This window comes from Coccinella septempunctata, chromosome 8, assembly GCF_907165205.1.
Source record: "Coccinella septempunctata chromosome 8, icCocSept1.1, whole genome shotgun sequence".
In the NCBI taxonomy this organism is placed as follows: domain Eukaryota; kingdom Metazoa; phylum Arthropoda; class Insecta; order Coleoptera; family Coccinellidae; genus Coccinella; species Coccinella septempunctata.
The window spans coordinates 9,799,999-9,819,220 of NC_058196.1; the positions used below are offsets into that span (position 1 = coordinate 9,799,999).

Consider the following 19,222-nt stretch of genomic DNA (forward strand, 5'->3'; position numbering starts at 1 on the left):
AAACTTACAAAGTTTTTTCTCTACGATGAAACAAAACACTAATCTGAAATGAGAATAACTGGCCAAAAGTCTATAAAAGTAGAATTTTAACGCAAAAAACACACCCTGCCATTGTATTCCAATAATAATTATATCATTCCACTCAAATAAGTTATTCGAAAACATTTTTCCTTCCATCTGGAATGATTAAATACAATGATCCTCGTACAATAATCAAAAAGCTTAACAATTGGCCAAAATCTGTTATATGGAATGGGAAAGGAGCCTAATTATAAAAATTTCAAGCATTATAACGTTTAATTCTGTGTATTTTGAACAAAAACCTACAGGGTCCCTCTCTCTACGATAATAGTGTTACTGTTGACAGACCGTGAAAAAATTGATGCAAATTTTTAAGGTTTATTCAATTATTATTGAAATTAAAGGATATATCATAGGATATATTTACTACATTTCTCTCTGTACGATGGCACTTCGAAGCTCACATCACAATTGAATTTTTTCCCATAATCGGAAAGTTAGGTTAATATTGAATTTCCAGATATGAAAAACAGTTCTCGGACGTGAATCTGTATCAAAATCGGATGTATTAACAGATTGTTTATTTTGTCACTAATAATACTTATTTTTCAGGCACATATAAATTCATTATATCAAGAAATGTATGAAATTCATAAATGTCAAATATCATCTATCGGAAAGTCTCAATTTAAATAAAAAAAGCTTCTTCAGGGGTGAGCTTCTAAGCAATTGGTTCAGAAGAGTTTCTATTTGAAGTATATGATCCATGAGTCAAGGTTACAGAATGTACTTCAGATTAAATTACATGCAAACTCACAGAATGAGAAACATCCTTGATCTTGGTGTATGAACATAAGAATTTCTAGATAACAAACGGTTCTTGGGGGTGAGTCTGCACAGAAAATCGACCAGGAGATTCTATATTTTATAATTGAAATTTATTTTCAGGCATATATAAATTTATCAGATCAAGAAATGTATAATATCATCTCTCGGACGGTGTTATTTGGTAAAAAAAAATGTTCTTCAGAGTAAGTTTCTTGAGCAGTTCGTTCAGGAGAGTTTTTATGTGAAGCAAATGATCTATTTCGATTGTTTTCAACTGACCACAGCAGATTTCTGACAACTTTCAAGCAATTGGGTAGTGTACGGAGATGATTTTCTTAGGCTTGATTTATGGAAAAATATGTTTTGAGATAAGTTATTCAGTTGGAATGATATAATGATTATTGAAACACAATCTATGAGTGAGTTTTTGCGTTAAAATTCTATATTTATAGACATTTGTCAAGTTCTACCATTTAGGGTAAGATTTTTGCTATTATCGTAGAGAGAGGGACCGTGTAGGTTTTTGTTCAAAATAAACAGAATTAAACGTTATAATGCTTGAAATTTTTATAATTAGGCTTCTTTCCCATTCCATATAACAGATTTTGGCCAATTTTTAAGCTTTTTGATTATTGTACGAGGATTATTGTATTTAATCATTCCAGATGGAAGGAAAAATGTTTTCGACTAACTTATTGGAGTGGAATGATATAATGATTATTGGAATACAATGGCAGGGTGTGTTTTTTGCGTTAAAATTCTACTTTTATAGACTTTTGTCCAGTTATTCTCATTTCAGGTTAGTTTTTTGTTTCATCGTAGAGAAAGAACTTCAGATGAACTGAATGCATGGAATCTCCATTATAAGGCTGTAACGGGGTTTTCCTCGGTGGACTCGAGCGCCAGCTATTCTTTAAGGGAGAATAGCAAACCTACCCTGGCAGCTACTAGCCGGAGACAGGATTCCTTTGTGTCTAGGGTGTTAGCGACGCACAATGATAGGCAGAATCAACGTTTACAACTTTTATTTGTCGATTCGAAAAAGGGGAACACAACTAGCACTATTACAAAATTCAGTGACTCGAAATCGGTGAGAATTACAGGGCAAAAACTAACGGAATAACATTGGATCCGATCTCAACGGTATACGGGGGTTAACGGAGTTGTTCGCCAGCCAGAACCTGAGACGTACACTTGACGGACAGATATTGGACTTCAGCCAGGTTAGGGGATAAAAGACAGCACAGAAATACGGGTACGTCACCCCAAAGTGTCTTCGGTACCCCCTGGGCGTCCGCACCTGCAGGGTACTTTAATGACAGTAGGGGTGAATTAGATAAGACGGGAAATTTCGGGAAAGGGTGAGCCACCCCAAAGTGTCCTCGGTACCCCCTGGGCGTCCGCACCTGCAGGGTACTTTAATGACAGTAGGGGTGGAACTCAGACTCGGGTAGGAGAGACGGAAAAACTGAAGTTCCAATATTAAAAAAAATATAACGGCGTGTAGTCTTACCTTTGGCTTGGCCACTTGCACTCCCGAATTTCAAAAAAAAATCACCCAATGAGAAAAAAAAAACTAAAAGAAAATTTGTATTCGGAACGGTGAGACCCAAAACTCAAAAAAAAAAGAAATCTTCTAGTGAAACTCGGCGGCGGAAGGTAAAGCGGTTAAGCGTAATTCGAATCTAGCAATTGAACACACTGAAAATAATTCGCAAGTTAATCTTAAGTGAAGTGGCCTGCGGGGGAACATCTGATTTTATACCCACAGGGGGGGTGCGGAAATCAGATGTGCCCGACAGTCGAAATTCGGTAATTTTGCGTCGATGAAAACGTCTTAATTTCGACTTATCTGTGCTAGCGAACAAAAAAAACTCGGTTATCTTCCAATTCAGGATGTTTTATACGGTGCGACATCGTTTTTAGGAAATAAAAACGGAATAAAAACGGTGCGGTATGTTTACAATTCCGAACGATGTCGGAATCCTGAATTGGAAATTCGAAAAGATTTCTCGGAAACTAATTCGAAACAAAATTATTTAAAAAAGGAAAACTAAAATAATTATTCTAAAATGAGGGAATAGGTTGGAAAACCCATTTTCTCATTACATCCCCTCGTCTCCGGTTGAAAAATTGAATCCACGATGAAATAGGGGATTAAATTTTTCACGGTGAAATCTACTAAGTCCGGTTAACGGTTTGACTATTCACGGCAAGACGATTGAGATCGGATTTACAATAAACAAGTTCACCTAATCTACTCCAGGTGGCGTATACTTGGCTAATGCTCCCACTCTATGGTCCGCGTTGACGTATGTCCGCTTCGATGGTGCTGTCGAAGCTCTATGTTCTATCAGCTAACCTCCAAAGTTGAATTGTCAAACTTCGCCGGGTGGTTCCACACTTCGATTTCCATTTCCATCGGTGAAGGAAATGCCGGAAAATAGTGGAAACAGTGCAGGACGGAATCTTCAAAGTGAGTACCATTTCGATTTGTCATTCGTTGTGTTATTTCTGAACCATTTTAGGGTGGACTTCGCAAAGCCGGCTCCGGGCACATGTCATGGGGGTTAACAGTTACTAATATCGTCCAACCAGGGTAGTTTGGAATACTGGACAGCGTCGTTGACTCCCCCTGTGACGGTGGTGAGCTTCTCCGAGGGTGTTGGAGTCAGCAGCAGTTGGAGGTTGCATAAAAATGAGAGAAAAAGCATTTAGCATACTGATATCCTGGAGCAGAGGGATAACAGGGTGTTCGGTGGAATTTCGGAAGAAACGGTAAGTACGGTCGGTAATTTTACTAAGGAGATACAAATATACTGTTCTATTTCACTTACCGTTCAGGCCAGTTTGTAATATCGGTGTAAGCGGTGTCAGCCTTCCATTGCTATTTTCTATTCGGTTATTGTATTCAACAGTGCCACAGGGGTGAAATAGAGACAGACAGGACGGGTATATCTCACTTGTTATTATCGGACCCACAATTAATACAGAAAAATTGAATTAACTGTAACGGTTCCTGTTTTTCCATTGAATTAACGGAATTTTCTGTTGTAGGTGTGTGGGATACCACTTACCCACTGGATGACAGTCAGACGGTCCTGTTTGATGGCAATAAAGCTGCACAGAACAAACAAAAACTGTACGGAACAGAATCTTCCAACACTGGCAGACCAGGTTAGATTTATCGGTTATGGTGGAATCGCGGAAATCTAGGTATGTACATTCTGGCAGTTAATAAGGAGATACAAGTATAAGGCTCTATTTCACTCACCTGAGCCCTTATTCAGTGAAAGCAACGGTAGTACCCCATTATTTACCTATTTTCGGTGATGAATATTTTTAACGGTAATAGAGGAGTGAAATAGAGACGGACAGAACGGATGTATCTCATTTATTATCGGTAATCAGTACAATATAACGGTACGGTTCATTTTGATTACGGTCATTAACGGGACTTCTTGTTGTAGGTTTTGGCCACATAGTGGCACCTCGGACAGGCCTGGGTCGTCTTCCGGGGGAGCGGTTCCTTCTTTGGACCTGGAGCGGTCTTCCGGGGAAGTGGTTCCTTCTTCGGAATTGGAGCGGTACGGAGCTTCTTGTTTCCTGGACCGGTAGGAGACGGTGTTGGATCTTTCTTCGCACCTCCACATGGACAATCCCGGGAGAGGGTGCCCAACAGACCACAGCGGCTGCAGAACAGGGTGGGGGTCCTGCTACAGGTGGCTCTGGTGTGTTCCCCCTGGCCGCACCTCCAACACAACCCCGGGCGGAGCTCCACGTATACCTGGGGGCCCATAGTCCCAACGGTTCTGGTGTTTGGGGGTAGGTACTCGTCTCTGTCAGTTTGTTGTTCTTGTGTTTGTGTTCCCTTCCGTATCCTTGCTTTCGTCTCCAGGTACCTTTTACTGACTCCGGTTTTTCCCCAGGATTCAACGGTGCTGGATGGGACCTTCTCCCTGGGCGGTGTTGTCCCTGGTAGTCTCGCCGGTCCGAGCGCTGGGGACGGTGTTGTGGAGCAACCGGCGGCGATATTCGGCGTCGGGCGGAGGAATGCCTTCGCTGCTCCCAACGGTAAGGGGACCGGTCTGGGTGGATCCTCGGGTATGTCCACCTCCTCGGGGTCCACAAATCCCAGCTCCTTATCGAGGCGTTCCAGGATCTCCACCTCCATGTTGTCGTCAGCCATGGTGTCGGATGGAGGACAAGTCGTGGCCTCAACGGTCGGTTCCTGCTAGAAAAAGACAGGTGAGTGAGGTACTATTTCTGCATGATCGTTAGTGTATATTTATTTTTTTTTTTTTCTGACTTCTCTCTATCCTAAGACAGAGAGACGGAGTACCTCTTGTCTGGTCCGTTTCTGGCGGCACCCAGATTCGGCGGACGGAGCCGGACGGGAACCTAAAGCGGTGTCGGGCTCGCGGACCGCCCCTGCTTCCCGGCAGGAGCGCCCTCACTTTCCGCTTTAGGCTCCGGGTCCATTCTGGGGGTTGCGGTGCGGTATCCAATCGGTGTGCCAGGTCCGGTGGCAGGCGGACGACCCACGGACCATCGGACGGTGGTGCTGGGGTTGTCTCCAGGTCCACCACGGTGGACAGATGGACGGCCGGCCACTCCCACTGGTCGGCGGAGCGGCGGAGGGACGGCTCGTCCATCAACAGCCCTTCGACGAACCAGACCACGGACGGGTGCAGCTGGGCCAACTCCCTCTGGCGTTCTTCGCCTGGGGAGGAGGCCCAGTGCTCCGTAGCCTGTCCGTCGATTCGGCAGGGCCGGCCCGTGGCCACGTCCATGGCCACGAGCCCTAAGGCCCATAGATCCACCGCGGTGTTGTACGGTTCCCGGCGGTGTTGTTCCGGGCTCCAGTACACTGGAGTGCCAGCCAACTCTGTCAGGAGTGGTCGGCACGGTGTAATTTGCTCGGCCACTCCGAAGTCAGCTAGCATGAACCGAGCCCCCCGTCTTAGCACGTTACCGGGTTTCAGATCGCGGTGGACCACGCCGTGCCGGTGGCATTCGGCGAGGCCCACGGCGATCTGGCGGACCACCCGGAAGAAGGATGAGGGGCCCCTCCTCGGACCCTTGCGGACGAGGAAGGTCCCCAAATCCTCCTCACATAACGGCAAGACCAGGTATAAGTGAGGGGGCTCCACCAACGTCTCGATGAGCGGTATTATGTTGCAGTGGTCAAAGAGGCCCATGAATTCTGCCTCCCTGGCGGCTAGGGGATCCAGGTGGACCTCTTTGATGGCACGGCGTTGGCCCTCCTGACCACGTTCCCTGGCACTGAAAACGCGGCCAAAGCCGCCTTCCCCCAGAATGGCCTCTATGCAGTATTTCTCCATCCTGTAACGGTAATCAGTATTAGTTCAAATATTCGGAGAGAACACGGTTCTGGCTGGTCCGGATGCCGCATCTTCGTTAAGAAAAAAAAACTTGATTATTATATATTTTTTTTTCTCTAGGGGCCGGACAACTTGTGATGTACTGACGGACGGACGGTACGGATTCACAACCCGGCATGGGGCCACGGACTACACACTTGGAGTAGGACGGAGTACGGGGAAAATGGTACCTGTCGAGGGAAGGAAAGGTAAAACGGTTATTTAACTAGTTTACCAAGTGGAGGTGCTGCGAATCGGTGGAGCATCTCGGGCATGCTCGAAGAGCAAGCTCTTCGCTCGTCAGCATCCGACGTGGCCACGGGGTATCTTCCCTACCCTCGATGCAGTCACAAACCTCCAGTGTGTCCCACAGGCCACAACGGTAACAGCTTCGAGTCGACGGTCCCCTAGTCAGCCAGAGCGATCCGGGGAGGCCACAACGCCAGCACGTCCCGGATACGGTTGTCTGCAAATCGGACATCTGAAACTGATTTTAAGTTCAGTACGGTCAACACCCACCGACGGCCGGAGGGCTCTGGCGGACGAAACGGGGAACCCCTCGAATGAGACCGGAACCAAATGGTGAGTTCGGTAAATTTTCTAAACGGTTATTTACGGTATACTCACTAACAATCTGACGGGTGATACGGTTTTAAATCCTTTACATGAATATTGGTGATTTTCTTACCACTGTCATCTTTCAGGTCATAAACAATGGGTGAAATCACTTTCACAACGGTATACGGACCAGAGAACTTCGGAGCTAACTTGGCTGCAAAGCTATCAACGGCGGACGACAGCGGATTAGCACGGCGCAGAACTCTATCACCGACATAAAAACGAACTTCTCTTCGACGGAGGTTGTAATGGTGAGCTTGCTGCTCGAATGCACGGTACAACCTGGTATTGACAAACTCATAGGCCTCCTGAAGATGACGGATTTGTTCTGTGCGGTGAGTAAGATTTACTCTACTTTCTTCTGGGCTTCTGTTTGCCTCCTCAGTGTCTTCGTCTTGGGTGTTTGACGAGTAGATTGCCTTTGGAACTGTTAATTCCCTTCCATAGTTCAGGAATGCCGGTGTGAATCCTGTAGATTCTTGTTTTGCGGTGTTCAGGGCGAAGGTTAGTTCACCTAATTTCTCATCCCAGGTACGGTGGTCGGCTTCACAAAACTGACCTATCATAGTTTTCAACGTACGATTGGCTCGTTCTACGGCGTTGCACTGTGGTGTATACGGAGGGGTGAAACGGTGAGCAATGTTTAGCTCTCGGAGACTGTTTTTGAACAGTCTACTGTCATACTGTACCCCATTGTCAGATATCACCAGTTTCGGACAGCCATATCGGAGTATGACCTGTTCATATAGGGCTGAATAAACGGTCTTAGCGGTGGCTTTCCGCAACGGACGGCATTCAACCCATTTCGTGAAACGGTCCTGCATCACCACTACGTAAGAATTTCCCTTCTTGGAACGGGGAAGTGGCCCAACCACATCTGTACAGACCTCTTGGAACGGTGCATCAGTCATTCTATGTGGTTGCATTTTTCCAGGCGTCTTCTGTTGTGGTACTTTGTACCTTTGACAGGATGGGCAGTTTCTTACGTATTTTGCGACATCTCTGAACATCCCTGGCCAGTAATAATTCCGGGCTAGCCGAGAGATGGTTTTGGAGATTCCCAGGTGACCAGCTAATTCAGAATCGTGATTTTCTTTCAGGACCTCCAGTCGTTGTTCGGTGGGTACACAGAGCTTCCATGGTTGTCCGGATCCAACTTCAGTGAAGTCGGAAGAGTCCCAGAAGTGACGATACAGTTTCCCATCCTCAACGGCGAAGTCAGGGAAATCTTCTGGGTCTCTTTGTACCTCTTGGAGCTTTTTGTTGTACCAACTGCAGCGAACTTCGACGTCGGCCAGGCATACGGAATCTACAGACGGTAACGGGTTTCGGGACAGACTGTCGGCTACTTTGTTCAGGGCACCTTTCCGGTATTGGACTTCAAAGTCGAATTGCTGAAGGAAAACGGCCCATCGAGCAATTCTTCCGGACGGTGACTTGATGGAATTCAGCCATTTCAGACTCATGTGGTCGGAAATTACGGTGAAATGAAATCCTTCCAGGTATGGTCGCAGTTTCTCTATCGAGAAAACGATGGCGAGACATTCCTTTTCGAACACGGAGTAATTTCTTTCGGCGGTGTTCAAGGTACGGCTGACATAGGCGATCACCCTTTCCTCTCCATCCAGAACTTGGGTCAGGGCTCCTCCAAGGCCTACGTCACTGGCGTCTGTTTGCAGGACGAACGGTTGATTAAAATCCGGACAGGCCAGTATCGGTGATTCGGTCAATTTTTGTTTCAGGAGGTCGAACGCTTTTTGTTGTTCCTCACCCCACTTCCAACGTGGTTTCTTCTTTAACAGGTGAGTCAACGGTGCAACGACATCGGAAAAGTTCTCTATAAAACGGCGGTACCAGCTAGCAACTCCCAGAAAACGGCGCAATTCACGGATGGTTTTCGGCGCTGGGAATGCTACGATAGAGGAAACTTTATCCGGGTCGGTACGGATTCCTTCGGAAGTAACGACATGTCCTAGGTATTTTAGGGATTTTCGCACAAAGTCACACTTTTCGGGGTTGAGACGAAGATTGGCTTCTCTCAACCGCCGAAATACTTCTCTTAAGTTCTCCAGGTGCTCCTCGAAAGTTTCCCCCAGGACAACTATGTCATCCAGGTAAGCGAACGCCTCCGGTTCCATTTCTGGGCCAATGACGGTGTCTAAGAATCTCTGGAATGTGGCTGGACTAGCGTGAAGACCAAACGGCATGACGGTGAACTGGAACAATCCCCTTCCTGGAACTGTGAAGGCAGTAATCGGACGGCTTTCCTTTGCTAACGGTATCTGCCAGTAGCCTTGTTTCAGATCCAGGGTGGAGATGTATTTGGCCTTACGCAGTTTGTCCAGAATCCCAGAAATGTACGGCAACGGGTATGCATCTTTTACAGACACTTGGTTGACGGCACGGAAGTCTATGCAAAAACGATATTTTCCGTCTTTCTTCCTGACCAATACTACCGGTGAACTCCACGGTGACTTGGAGGGTTCAATCACTCCCTCAGCCAGCATACGGTCTACTTCCTGATTGAAGATCTCCTGCATTTTCGGGTTTAGCGGTCGGTATCGTTGTTTGATCGGTTCGGTGCCCGGTTTCAGTTTGATCTTATGTTCAATCAGGTCGGTTGTACCATATAGGTCTTCAAACTTCTTCAATTCTTCTTTCAGAAATGCTTCTAGTTCCTGTTTCTGAGACTCCGTCAACTCCAATAGGTGTTCTTCGGCGGTGTGAACTTCTGCGGTAGTTTCGACAGGAGTCATCGGTTTCGAGATCAGACGGCCTTCCAGAAAGCACTCGGCGGTACTGAGATTTACGGAAAACTTGAAAGTCGACAGAACATCCATCCCCAGAATAATGTCAACCGGTAAGTTTGGTACCAGTAAGAATTTCAAATCAGGCAGTGTGTAATCGGAAATTTGCACGGTGGTGGTGTACAGTTTCGGTGTGACGGTGGTTTGTCCGTTCGCTATTACTGCGAAACTGTTGTGCATTGTTTGTCCTGTGATTCCTTTACTTTCACACTGATCGGATACGGCCTGACTGCAGAAACTCCTGGTCGCTCCGGTATCTATCAGTGCTCGGAAGTGTTTGCCGGCTGTTCTGACCTCTACTAACGGACGGTTATCATTACAGGTAGTCGGTGCCAGTGGAGTCAAGATTCCGGGAGATGTGGTCGACTCCGCCTCCAATCTCCCCTTCAGTTTCCCGAACACGGACAGTCTCGTGAGAGAATGTTTTCCCTCTGGCATCGAGAACAGAAGATTTTCGGTGGCCTGCGACATTCTCGACGCATGTGGCCATATCCACCACATCGGAAACATTGTGTCTGGAAGGACACTCTCCTCCCTGAAGGTGGTTCGGTCCGGTCAGCGGGGCTATTTTCGGCTGGACGGCGGGGTGGCAGTGTTGCAGGTCTGGATCGACCTTCGGACCTGTCTCCAGAAGTCGGACGGTGTGATTCCTGTCGTTGGGCTATTGACTCTCTGGACTTGGGTGGCTCTGGACGGCTTTCCCTCGGCGGAGAAAGTCGTGTCTGGTTGGCTGGTGACGGCGGGACCGATTCCCTGTGATCGATTGTTTGGTGATCCTGCTTTCCGGTATCCATAGAAAAACTGGCTTGACATCGGTTCAGTTGACGGGGACTGTATGTCAGGTGAGGTTCCTCCACAAAACCTGGTTTGGAGGGTGGCCGGGTGTACTGGCTCATCTGCCACTGGACCAGTTCAAAAACTTTTCCTTTACGGAGAAGTTCATCATAAGTCTTGGTCTCCTGGAAGGCCAAGGCTTGCTGTAAGGGCGGGATCAACCTCTGTCGGATAAGCCGGATCTGCTCCACCTCGGATGGTTTTGCATAGGTGAGTTTCTGGAACAAGTTCTGCATCCGGGTAACATATAGAAGCAACTTTTCTTCAGGGCCTTGTGTTCGTCTTTTTATTTCCTCCAACAGATTCTCCTCGTAGTTAACTGGCAGAAATGCTTCTTTCAGTTGGTTGCTAAAATCCTCCCAGTCCTCGAAAGTACCTCTCCGGGGAATGAACCAATCCCTAGCATCCTTTCGTAGTAACTCATACACTGATTCGAAAACTTGCTCCAGGGACACTTTACGAGATTCAGCCAGCCTCTCCACCTCTTCAAGAAATCCGGTTACACTACCAGTGCCATCAAAGGAGATGTTCCATTTGTGTACCGGAACAGTTGGTACTGTTGATCGAGACTCCGGTTCCGATCTGGCAGGTGTTGTGATAATTGGCCGGTCAGAATTCATCCACGGTGCAGGTTAGTGTGGAAAAGACACCCTTCGTGTGGAATTAACCCATCTACTTTGTGTCGGACCCTCAGGTGTTGTTGTCCCACAGTCCTGTGACTGTGTGAGAGGTATCGCTGGTAATTGTTGTAGTAATGCTCTACATGTCCGCCTTGTCTCATTCATGACTCGTTCTAATGTTGGATTCCTTACAGGTGTACCGGTACGTGAGACATTAACTACAGCAGGAGGATCGACACCATCTCCTAAGTCGATAAGTGATGGCTCAACCTTTGATAACCTCTCCGGTTGGATCGGTGACATCCCAGGTGAACTGGGCACCTCCTCATCCAAAAGGGACCTGTGATCTCGGTTGGATGTCTGCGGCTGTTCAGGATTACTCTTCCTACGCAGCTCCTCCAGTGTCTCCAACGCCTTATCTGTAGCTGCCTTCATTTGCTCAATCAATTGTAACTGTGTTGTGTCTGTGGTGACAATAAAGTTCAGCCTGCCTTGAATGTGTATTAATCTGGTGTAAATTCGCGAAAATTCGTTAGCCGCATTACCATGATTGAAGTTCTGAAGGGATTCCACCAAATCGGTTAGTTTATTTTGACAGATCTCAATCTCGGAGGCGGGATTCAATGATGTTGGGGGTAGTAGAGGTTCATTAGACTGAAGCACTTGTCGTAGCAGACTCCGTTTAGTCATCACAGTACCGGGTATCGATTGTCCCCTCAGTTGTAATTCGAATGTAAGTTCATCACTGAGTAACCGGTTCACATCCATGTTCGACATATTATATTTAACTAAGTCCGATTCAGAACGCACCAATATTTCACACTCGGTATGTCTTTCACAATCCGTTTAAGTTCTAAGTCCAACCCGGTAAGTTAATCGTATTCACTTAAGTTCGAAGTGGGTCTAAGTCCCGGTGTATCAGAAAAAAGTCTAAGTCCCGGCGCACCAAAAACAATCTAAGTCCGGATGTATCACAAAAAAAAAATTTCAAAAATCCATCTTTTTGGGAATTTTTCGAAGGTCAGCTTTCGAGATGCTTAACTCCCATAAAAATCATCGTAGATCAACAAGTAATACATACTTCAAAAAAGCAGCTCTCATAGTTATAAATCTCGAAATTTCATCGACATAGGTGCAACCGTTTGGTCTTGACGAATTTTTAAGTGATCCCATCTTTTTTGGAAAAATCAAAAAGTCCAACGTTACTCGAGAAAAAAAATATTCACTCAGTCCCACTAAAGTCCGAAAATATTCGAGAAATACCGCACACAATCGCAAGTCACTTCGTATGGTCCGAAAAATTTCCTGAAATTCGAATAGCACCAAAACGCACAGGTTAAATTTCCAAAAAGTCTTCAAAGTTCAATAGCCAGAAAATAAATCACAATAATTGACTTTCAGTTTTCAGAAAAATCAGAAATAATCGGTAAGTTTCAACAGTACAGGTCAAAAGAAAATAGAAAACAGGTAGATAGGTTATCAACAGGTAATAGGTGATTCCCTATTGAACCGATAGGTAAATCACACCTATTAAATTTTACCAATTGCGACAATAAATTTTCAATTTTTCAAAGTCCGGAAATTCACTCACCTTCAATGTGAAATTAAACCAGTTCAATTCAATAAATCAGAAATATGCAATTAGAAATTGGAAATAATCTTCACTGATATAACGGCGGAATAACAGTTCAGTTTTCAACAACTCAATACAGTAACCGGCAACAAGAATAATCACAAATTATTTTCAATGGGGTTCAACAGTAGGAAAATTTTCAAAATATAGTCCAATTCAATTCACAGTATAACAGTTCAATATGGAGTGGCAGGGAATAAAACACAGTTCAAGTTTATTTTTCACAGTTTTCCGTTCAAGGAATAGTTACTCACTGTTCTGAGGTTTTACTCACTGTTTCGGGAATTCACTCACTGTCCGGTTAATGTCTCTCACCTCAGTTGTTTCCTGGTAGATTCTGAACGGTCCCTGCTCGTTGCGCCATTTTTGTAACGGGGTTTTCCTCGGTGGACTCGAGCGCCAGCTATTCTTTAAGGGAGAATAGCAAACCTACCCTGGCAGCTACTAGCCGGAGACAGGATTCCTTTGTGTCTAGGGTGTTAGCGACGCACAATGATAGGCAGAATCAACGTTTACAACTTTTATTTGTCGATTCGAAAAAGGGGAACACAACTAGCACTATTACAAAATTCAGTGACTCGAAATCGGTGAGAATTACAGGGCAAAAACTAACGGAATAACATTGGATCCGATCTCAACGGTATACGGGGGTTAACGGAGTTGTTCGCCAGCCAGAACCTGAGACGTACACTTGACGGACAGATATTGGACTTCAGCCAGGTTAGGGGATAAAAGACAGCACAGAAATACGGGTACGTCACCCCAAAGTGTCTTCGGTACCCCTGGGCGTCCGCACCTGCAGGGTACTTTAATGACAGTAGGGGTGAATTAGATAAGACGGGAAATTTCGGGAAAGGGTGAGCCACCCCAAAGTGTCCTCGGTACCCCCTGGGCGTCCGCACCTGCAGGGTACTTTAATGACAGTAGGGGTGGAACTCAGACTCGGGTATGAGAGACGGAAAAACTGAAGTTCCAATATTAAAAAAAATATAACGGCGTGTAGTCTTACCTTTGGCTTGGCCACTTGCACTCCCGAATATCAAAAAAAATCACCCAATGAGAAAAAAAAAACTAAAAGAAAATTTGTATTCGGAACGGTGAGACCCAAAACTCAAAAAAAAAGAAATCTTCTAGTGAAACTCGGCGGCGGAAGGTAAGGCGGTTAAGCGTAATTCGAATCTAGCAATTGAACACACTGAAAATAATTCGCAAGTTAATCTTAAGTGAAGTGGCCTGCGGGGGAACATCTGATTTTATACCCACGGGGGTGCGGAAATCAGATGTGCCCGACAGTCGAAATTCGGTAATTTTGCGTCGATGAAAACGTCTTAATTTCGACTTATCTGTGCTAGCGAACAAAAAAAACTCGGTTATCTTCCAATTCAGGATGTTTTATACGGTGCGACATCGTTTTTAGGAAATAAAAACGGAATAAAAACGGTGCGGTATGTTTACAATTCCGAACGATGTCGGAATCCTGAATTGGAAATTCGAAAAGATTTCTCGGAAACTAATTCGAAACAAAATTATTTAAAAAAGGAAAACTAAAATAATTATTCTAAAATGAGGGAATAGGTTGGAAAACCCATTTTCTCATTACAAGGCTTCTGTACAACTGAATATAACTGATTTTTGCCAATTTTTGAGCAGTGTATGAGATTATTTGTTTTCTTTCGTGAAATTTGCGACAATGCCTGTATATATCGAACGCTGTGAGTTATGTGTGATACGCCATATTCGCGTATCAGTAAGTGCGAGGGCCGTAGGCCCGAGTTACGGGCGGAAGGCAAATCGCGAGGGCCGAAGGCCCGAGCTACGGACAAAAGGCGAATCTGTTCATGAAGGCGAATCTACCTACAAGGTGGATCTCCTGGATATACTGATCTGCCAAAAAAGGTTGATCTATTCATCTATCACTAAAGGTAGATCTATCAATAAAGGTAGATCTATGGGCTTACTAGTCTAGTAACAAATCTCGCAATTTCATCGACCTAGATGTTCGGTCTTGACGAATTATTAACTGACTCCATCTTTTTGGGAATTTTTCGAAGGTCAGCTTTCGAGATGCTTAACTCCCATAAAAATCATCGTAGATCAACAAGTAATACATACTTCAAAAAAGCAGCTCTCATAGTTATAAATCTCGAAATTTCATCGACATAGGTGCAACCGTTTGGTCTTGACGAATTTTTAAGTGATCCCATCTTTTTTGGAAATTTTCGAAATCAACTTTTGACACGCGTATCTCCCAGAAAAATCGCAGATCCGAATATTATACATATTCTAAAAAAGCAACTCTTCTAGTGACAAATCTCGAAATTTCATCGACGTAGATGCAACCGTTTGGTCTTGACGAATTTTTAAGTGACCCCATCTTTTTGGGAATTTTTCTAAGGTCAGCTTTCGAGATGCTTAACTCCCAGAAAAATCATCGCAGATCTACAAGTAATAAATACTTCAAAAAAGCAGCTCTCATAGTTATAAATCTCGAAATTTCATCGACGTAGTTGCAACCGTTTGGTCTTGACGAATTTTTAAGTGACGCCATCTTTTTTGGAAATTTTCGAAATCAACTTTTGACACGCGTATCCCTCAAAAAAATCATCGTAGAGTTGAAAGTGGTACATATTCTAGAAGAGCAACTCCTTTAGAACAACCTTTGAAACAATCGCGGTTTATTTGTTTGTTCAGACCACCCTGTATCCAAAAACACGCACCAAATACTCCACCAGAAAAAACTCAGTCGATTCGTATAATTCGCCAATCGAATTGCAACCTAACAATCTTTTTCCATACAGATCTATCAATCTATCGAACGTTCACCAGAACGCATTGGTAGAATTGGTGATAAAAATCGGTAGTCGTTAGGAAATTCATGCGTAGAATGTATTCGTATGTGTGTGATCGAATCAGGGCACGTCTTTTGACCTTAAGAACCTACTGTTAAAACATTTGCATGAGTCAAAGACTCACCCTGTATATTGGTAACACTCGCAAAAACTGTAATTAACGCAAGGGGTGGAAATACCAAGTATTAAATCTCTCATCAGCATTTCAGTATTTTGAAAATTGTTCATTTCTCTTCTTTCACATAAGATTCGGTGAAATCCTGAATTTTTCTTCCATTTAATGTGTCTTGTTTCGTTCAAAACCTTCCCGAGAGAACTTAAAAAATAAGTTATAAATAAAGTCAATGTACAGTTAACTTTCATTAGAATTGGGATTTTCAGGATGTGCATTAATTTTTTACGCAGTGTATTTTAACGATTTATTAACAGAAAAAAAGCATTCTTTAAATCGATATATACATTAATATAAACACAATTATTATTTACAATCCTCTCATATGGGACTTTGGTCGAATAATTGGTAAACCGATTGTGGTGAAATCCTTCCTTTCTGAATATATATCTTTAATTCTCCTGACTGTAAGCTCCCAGGTTTCCAAAACCTCGTCGAAGAAGGCTGATCGTGGTTCGCCAACCATCGCTGTAGAAGGATCAAGAGACGAGATAAGCGTCGGATACATATAAACTCGGCCACTCAGTATTTGGAAAGGTGTAAATGGGAATCTCCCATCAAATCTGACGGAGTTCTCGAAATGAATTAAATCCTTATCGAGACGATGCCACAGACATCTCAGCTCATCGTCAGAGTAGATATCCTGATGGATCTTCTCAGGAATAGGAATTCCATTCAGTGTATGGATGAAGGCGTATTTCATGATCAATAATTTCATTTTCGAATTTCCTCTCTTGATAGCCAGCTCGAACGGATTCAAATTCTGCTTGTTCAGCGTGTCCAATCTTGCCCCATGTCGCAGAAGACAAGCTGCCATTGGCAGGTTCCCATAGGAGACTGCTTTGTGCAAAGGCGTCTCGCTGGCCATGTTTATCGCGTTTACGTCTATGCCACGTTCTGTGAGGATATATGTTGCTTCTTTGTAAATCTCCGGTTTCACATTCGTCAGCATCGCTAGGCAATGCAGACAATTGTTCAGTTTGAAATCTGTGTTGCTGGCATCGCTGGTGTTATCTAGAAGTAGCCTGATCAATTCAGGACTAGGCCATTTTTTAGCCATCAGCAGCAGCAGGGCGTTCCCCCTTATATCAATGGCATCTAAGTCGACGTTATATTTGAGAAGTTCTTCAATGCATTCTTTTCTCTTTTCACTGCTATCATTCACCATGTGGATAGGCTTAGAACCGTCGCATGTTTCTGCTTCAACATTGGCACCATTAGTCACCAGGGTTTCAACCAGATGGAGATGCCTAAATTGTATAGCCAGGTGGAGGGGGGTAACCTTTTTCGAGTCAGTGGCATTGACATTAGCTCCTTCTCGTAATAAAAACAGGACTTTCTCCAAATTTCCCGTTTCGACAGCCACATGAAGATCGGTTTTCTGAGGATCCTCAATATTTTCTTTTGGAATATTGATGGTCTGTAAAGAATTTAAGAGAAATTAGGCGATTGTTATGAAGTTAATACTTATATATCAGGTTTTGTGAACAACAAAAATTCAGTCGGTCTATACAGGATGAATCTGTGACTCTTACAAATATTTAAACAATATATTATCGAGGTGAAAAGAAACATTTTTTTATACCATTTTTTTCGATTCAGCCCTGATGAAAAGATATAGCCATTGTAAGTTTTCATAATGAGCCATAGAGAAACAAGATTCCCTTCAGAATAAAAGCAGAATCTTTGACACTACACATATATGGTTCTTTCAAACAGAATTGCAATCAGTCAAATCAGTTCATGGTACGTAATGGTCATAATGGAAAAACTGGAGATGTAGGTGATATTTTGTGTTTAAAAAAGATTCATCAAATAAATGATAAACTATATTGCGAAATTCATTTCATTCGATAAAACCTTTAGTGAGAGAAAATTTTTTTCATCAGCCTGTATCTTTTAAACCGAGCCGATTCGGAAAAAATGGTTCAGGAAAAAAATGTTTTTTTTGACCTCAAGAATATACTGTTAAAATGTTTGTACGAATCAAAGATTCCGCGTATACAAGAATTTTCAAGAATCATTGCAAATCTCTTTACAGAAAACTTTTATGCACTTACCATTTTGCGAGAATTGTGGTGTCTTGTTTTATTCTCTCTTCGCGACATTGTAACGGTTTCAAATACCATCAATAAATACGGTACGAATTGAATTTGCAGGTTATGTCGATGTGGGACGATCGGCCTACTGTTATTTTACCGCTACCGGTCAAGTGGGGTTAGATCTTGACGTTTTAGTTTAGTTTTCCGTGCTCACAGAATTTTGAAGGTTAGACAGCGTCAGATGAGTTTTCTATGTGATTAGCCATTTTGTAAGTTTGGAGGTATCCATCAGGAATTTCTGGAGTTTTCGATAATTAAAATCGACCATTTGTGGGATTAATCTTCGGATATCTGTGTGATCTCCTGCCGAACTGGTTTATTTGGATTCTATATTGGCGTATCTCCTTAAGGAGGATTGATCGAGAGTTTTCTTCGCTGTGGCACGTGAAGTTTTTCTTCATAAAGGTATGTTCGTCGTACGTTGTTCTGCAAATTCCTTATTGTGTGTTATTTTCTCTCCATTACCAGCTATTGCCGTGAAATTCGTTGATTGGAAGCATTAGTTGAGAGCATCCTACGTTGATTGTGATAGAACCGAGGTTCTGGTTGTCTAATTGCATATTCGAGCTTGGAAAGATTTGGTGGATTCACGTTAGATTTGAATAGTTTCCCCCGAAGAACTGGGTATGTATAAAACCATCTTTTGTGATACAATGTTTGTCACTCATTCTTCCTTATATGGTGAGGATTAAGTTCTTACGTTCTTTCGTATCGACAGGGTCCTAGTGTAGGGAGACATCTCCTAGTGTAGGGAGGCATATCCTAGTGTAGGGAGACATATACTAGTGTAGGGAGACATATCGTAGTATAAAGAGGGAGTCCCTGAAATCATCGTGGAGGGAAGAAGTCCTATAAATCCTAGTATAGTCACAGTCCAAGTCGAGCCTTCTAGAACTACTCGTGAAATCCAGTCCAAGTGGAGCTGTTACAACAGAAACCTTGTAGAATTTCATAACAAAGAGACCATCTTCCCCATTCAGGAGCGGAGAGAGCACTCTCAGGACACGCAAGTGTATTATAGAAGTTGCATATCGTATTATATTGTTGCTTTCCTTAACGACAACGGTTTATATTGTAAAACCTTAACGTATTGCTATTATTATCACATTCTATTGCTTGTGGAGTGAGATATAGATTAATTTAGTTAGAGCACGTCACTCTGGTGACGTTGATAATTCTGTGCAGTTAAATTGAACGTTAATTAGTGTTACTCGTACATTTGGGAATTCTGAAGAACTTCGCGCTGCGCCTGAGCTCAAGCGACGCGATTTCGGTTGATTTTATAAAGGCCATCCCTTTTGAAGTATTACAATTATTATTAGACACCACACACCCTCCTTGGCGTTCAATACAA

General features: G+C 43.7%; 1 protein-coding gene and 1 long non-coding RNA gene across 2 annotated transcripts; one reads left to right on the forward strand and one right to left on the reverse strand.

The window, feature by feature from the left end:
* Window positions 1-360: 360 nt before the first annotated feature.
* LOC123318501 lies at window positions 361-1,401 on the forward strand. The gene is made up of 2 exons (XR_006538306.1): window positions 361-907; window positions 970-1,401. It is a non-coding gene; the product is annotated as an uncharacterized LOC123318501 (long non-coding RNA).
* Window positions 1,402-3,913: 2,512 nt separating this feature from the next.
* Window positions 3,914-6,050, reverse strand: LOC123318283 (calcium/calmodulin-dependent protein kinase type II subunit alpha-like). The gene is made up of 3 exons (XM_044904902.1): window positions 5,399-6,050; window positions 5,192-5,301; window positions 3,914-5,080 (listed from the first exon to the last, which is right to left on the reverse strand). The coding sequence occupies exons 1-3, from the start codon at window positions 6,048-6,050 to the stop codon at window positions 4,298-4,300; spliced, it is 1,545 nt and encodes a 514-aa protein (XP_044760837.1). The 3' UTR covers window positions 3,914-4,297.
* Window positions 6,051-19,222: the final 13,172 nt, after the last annotated feature.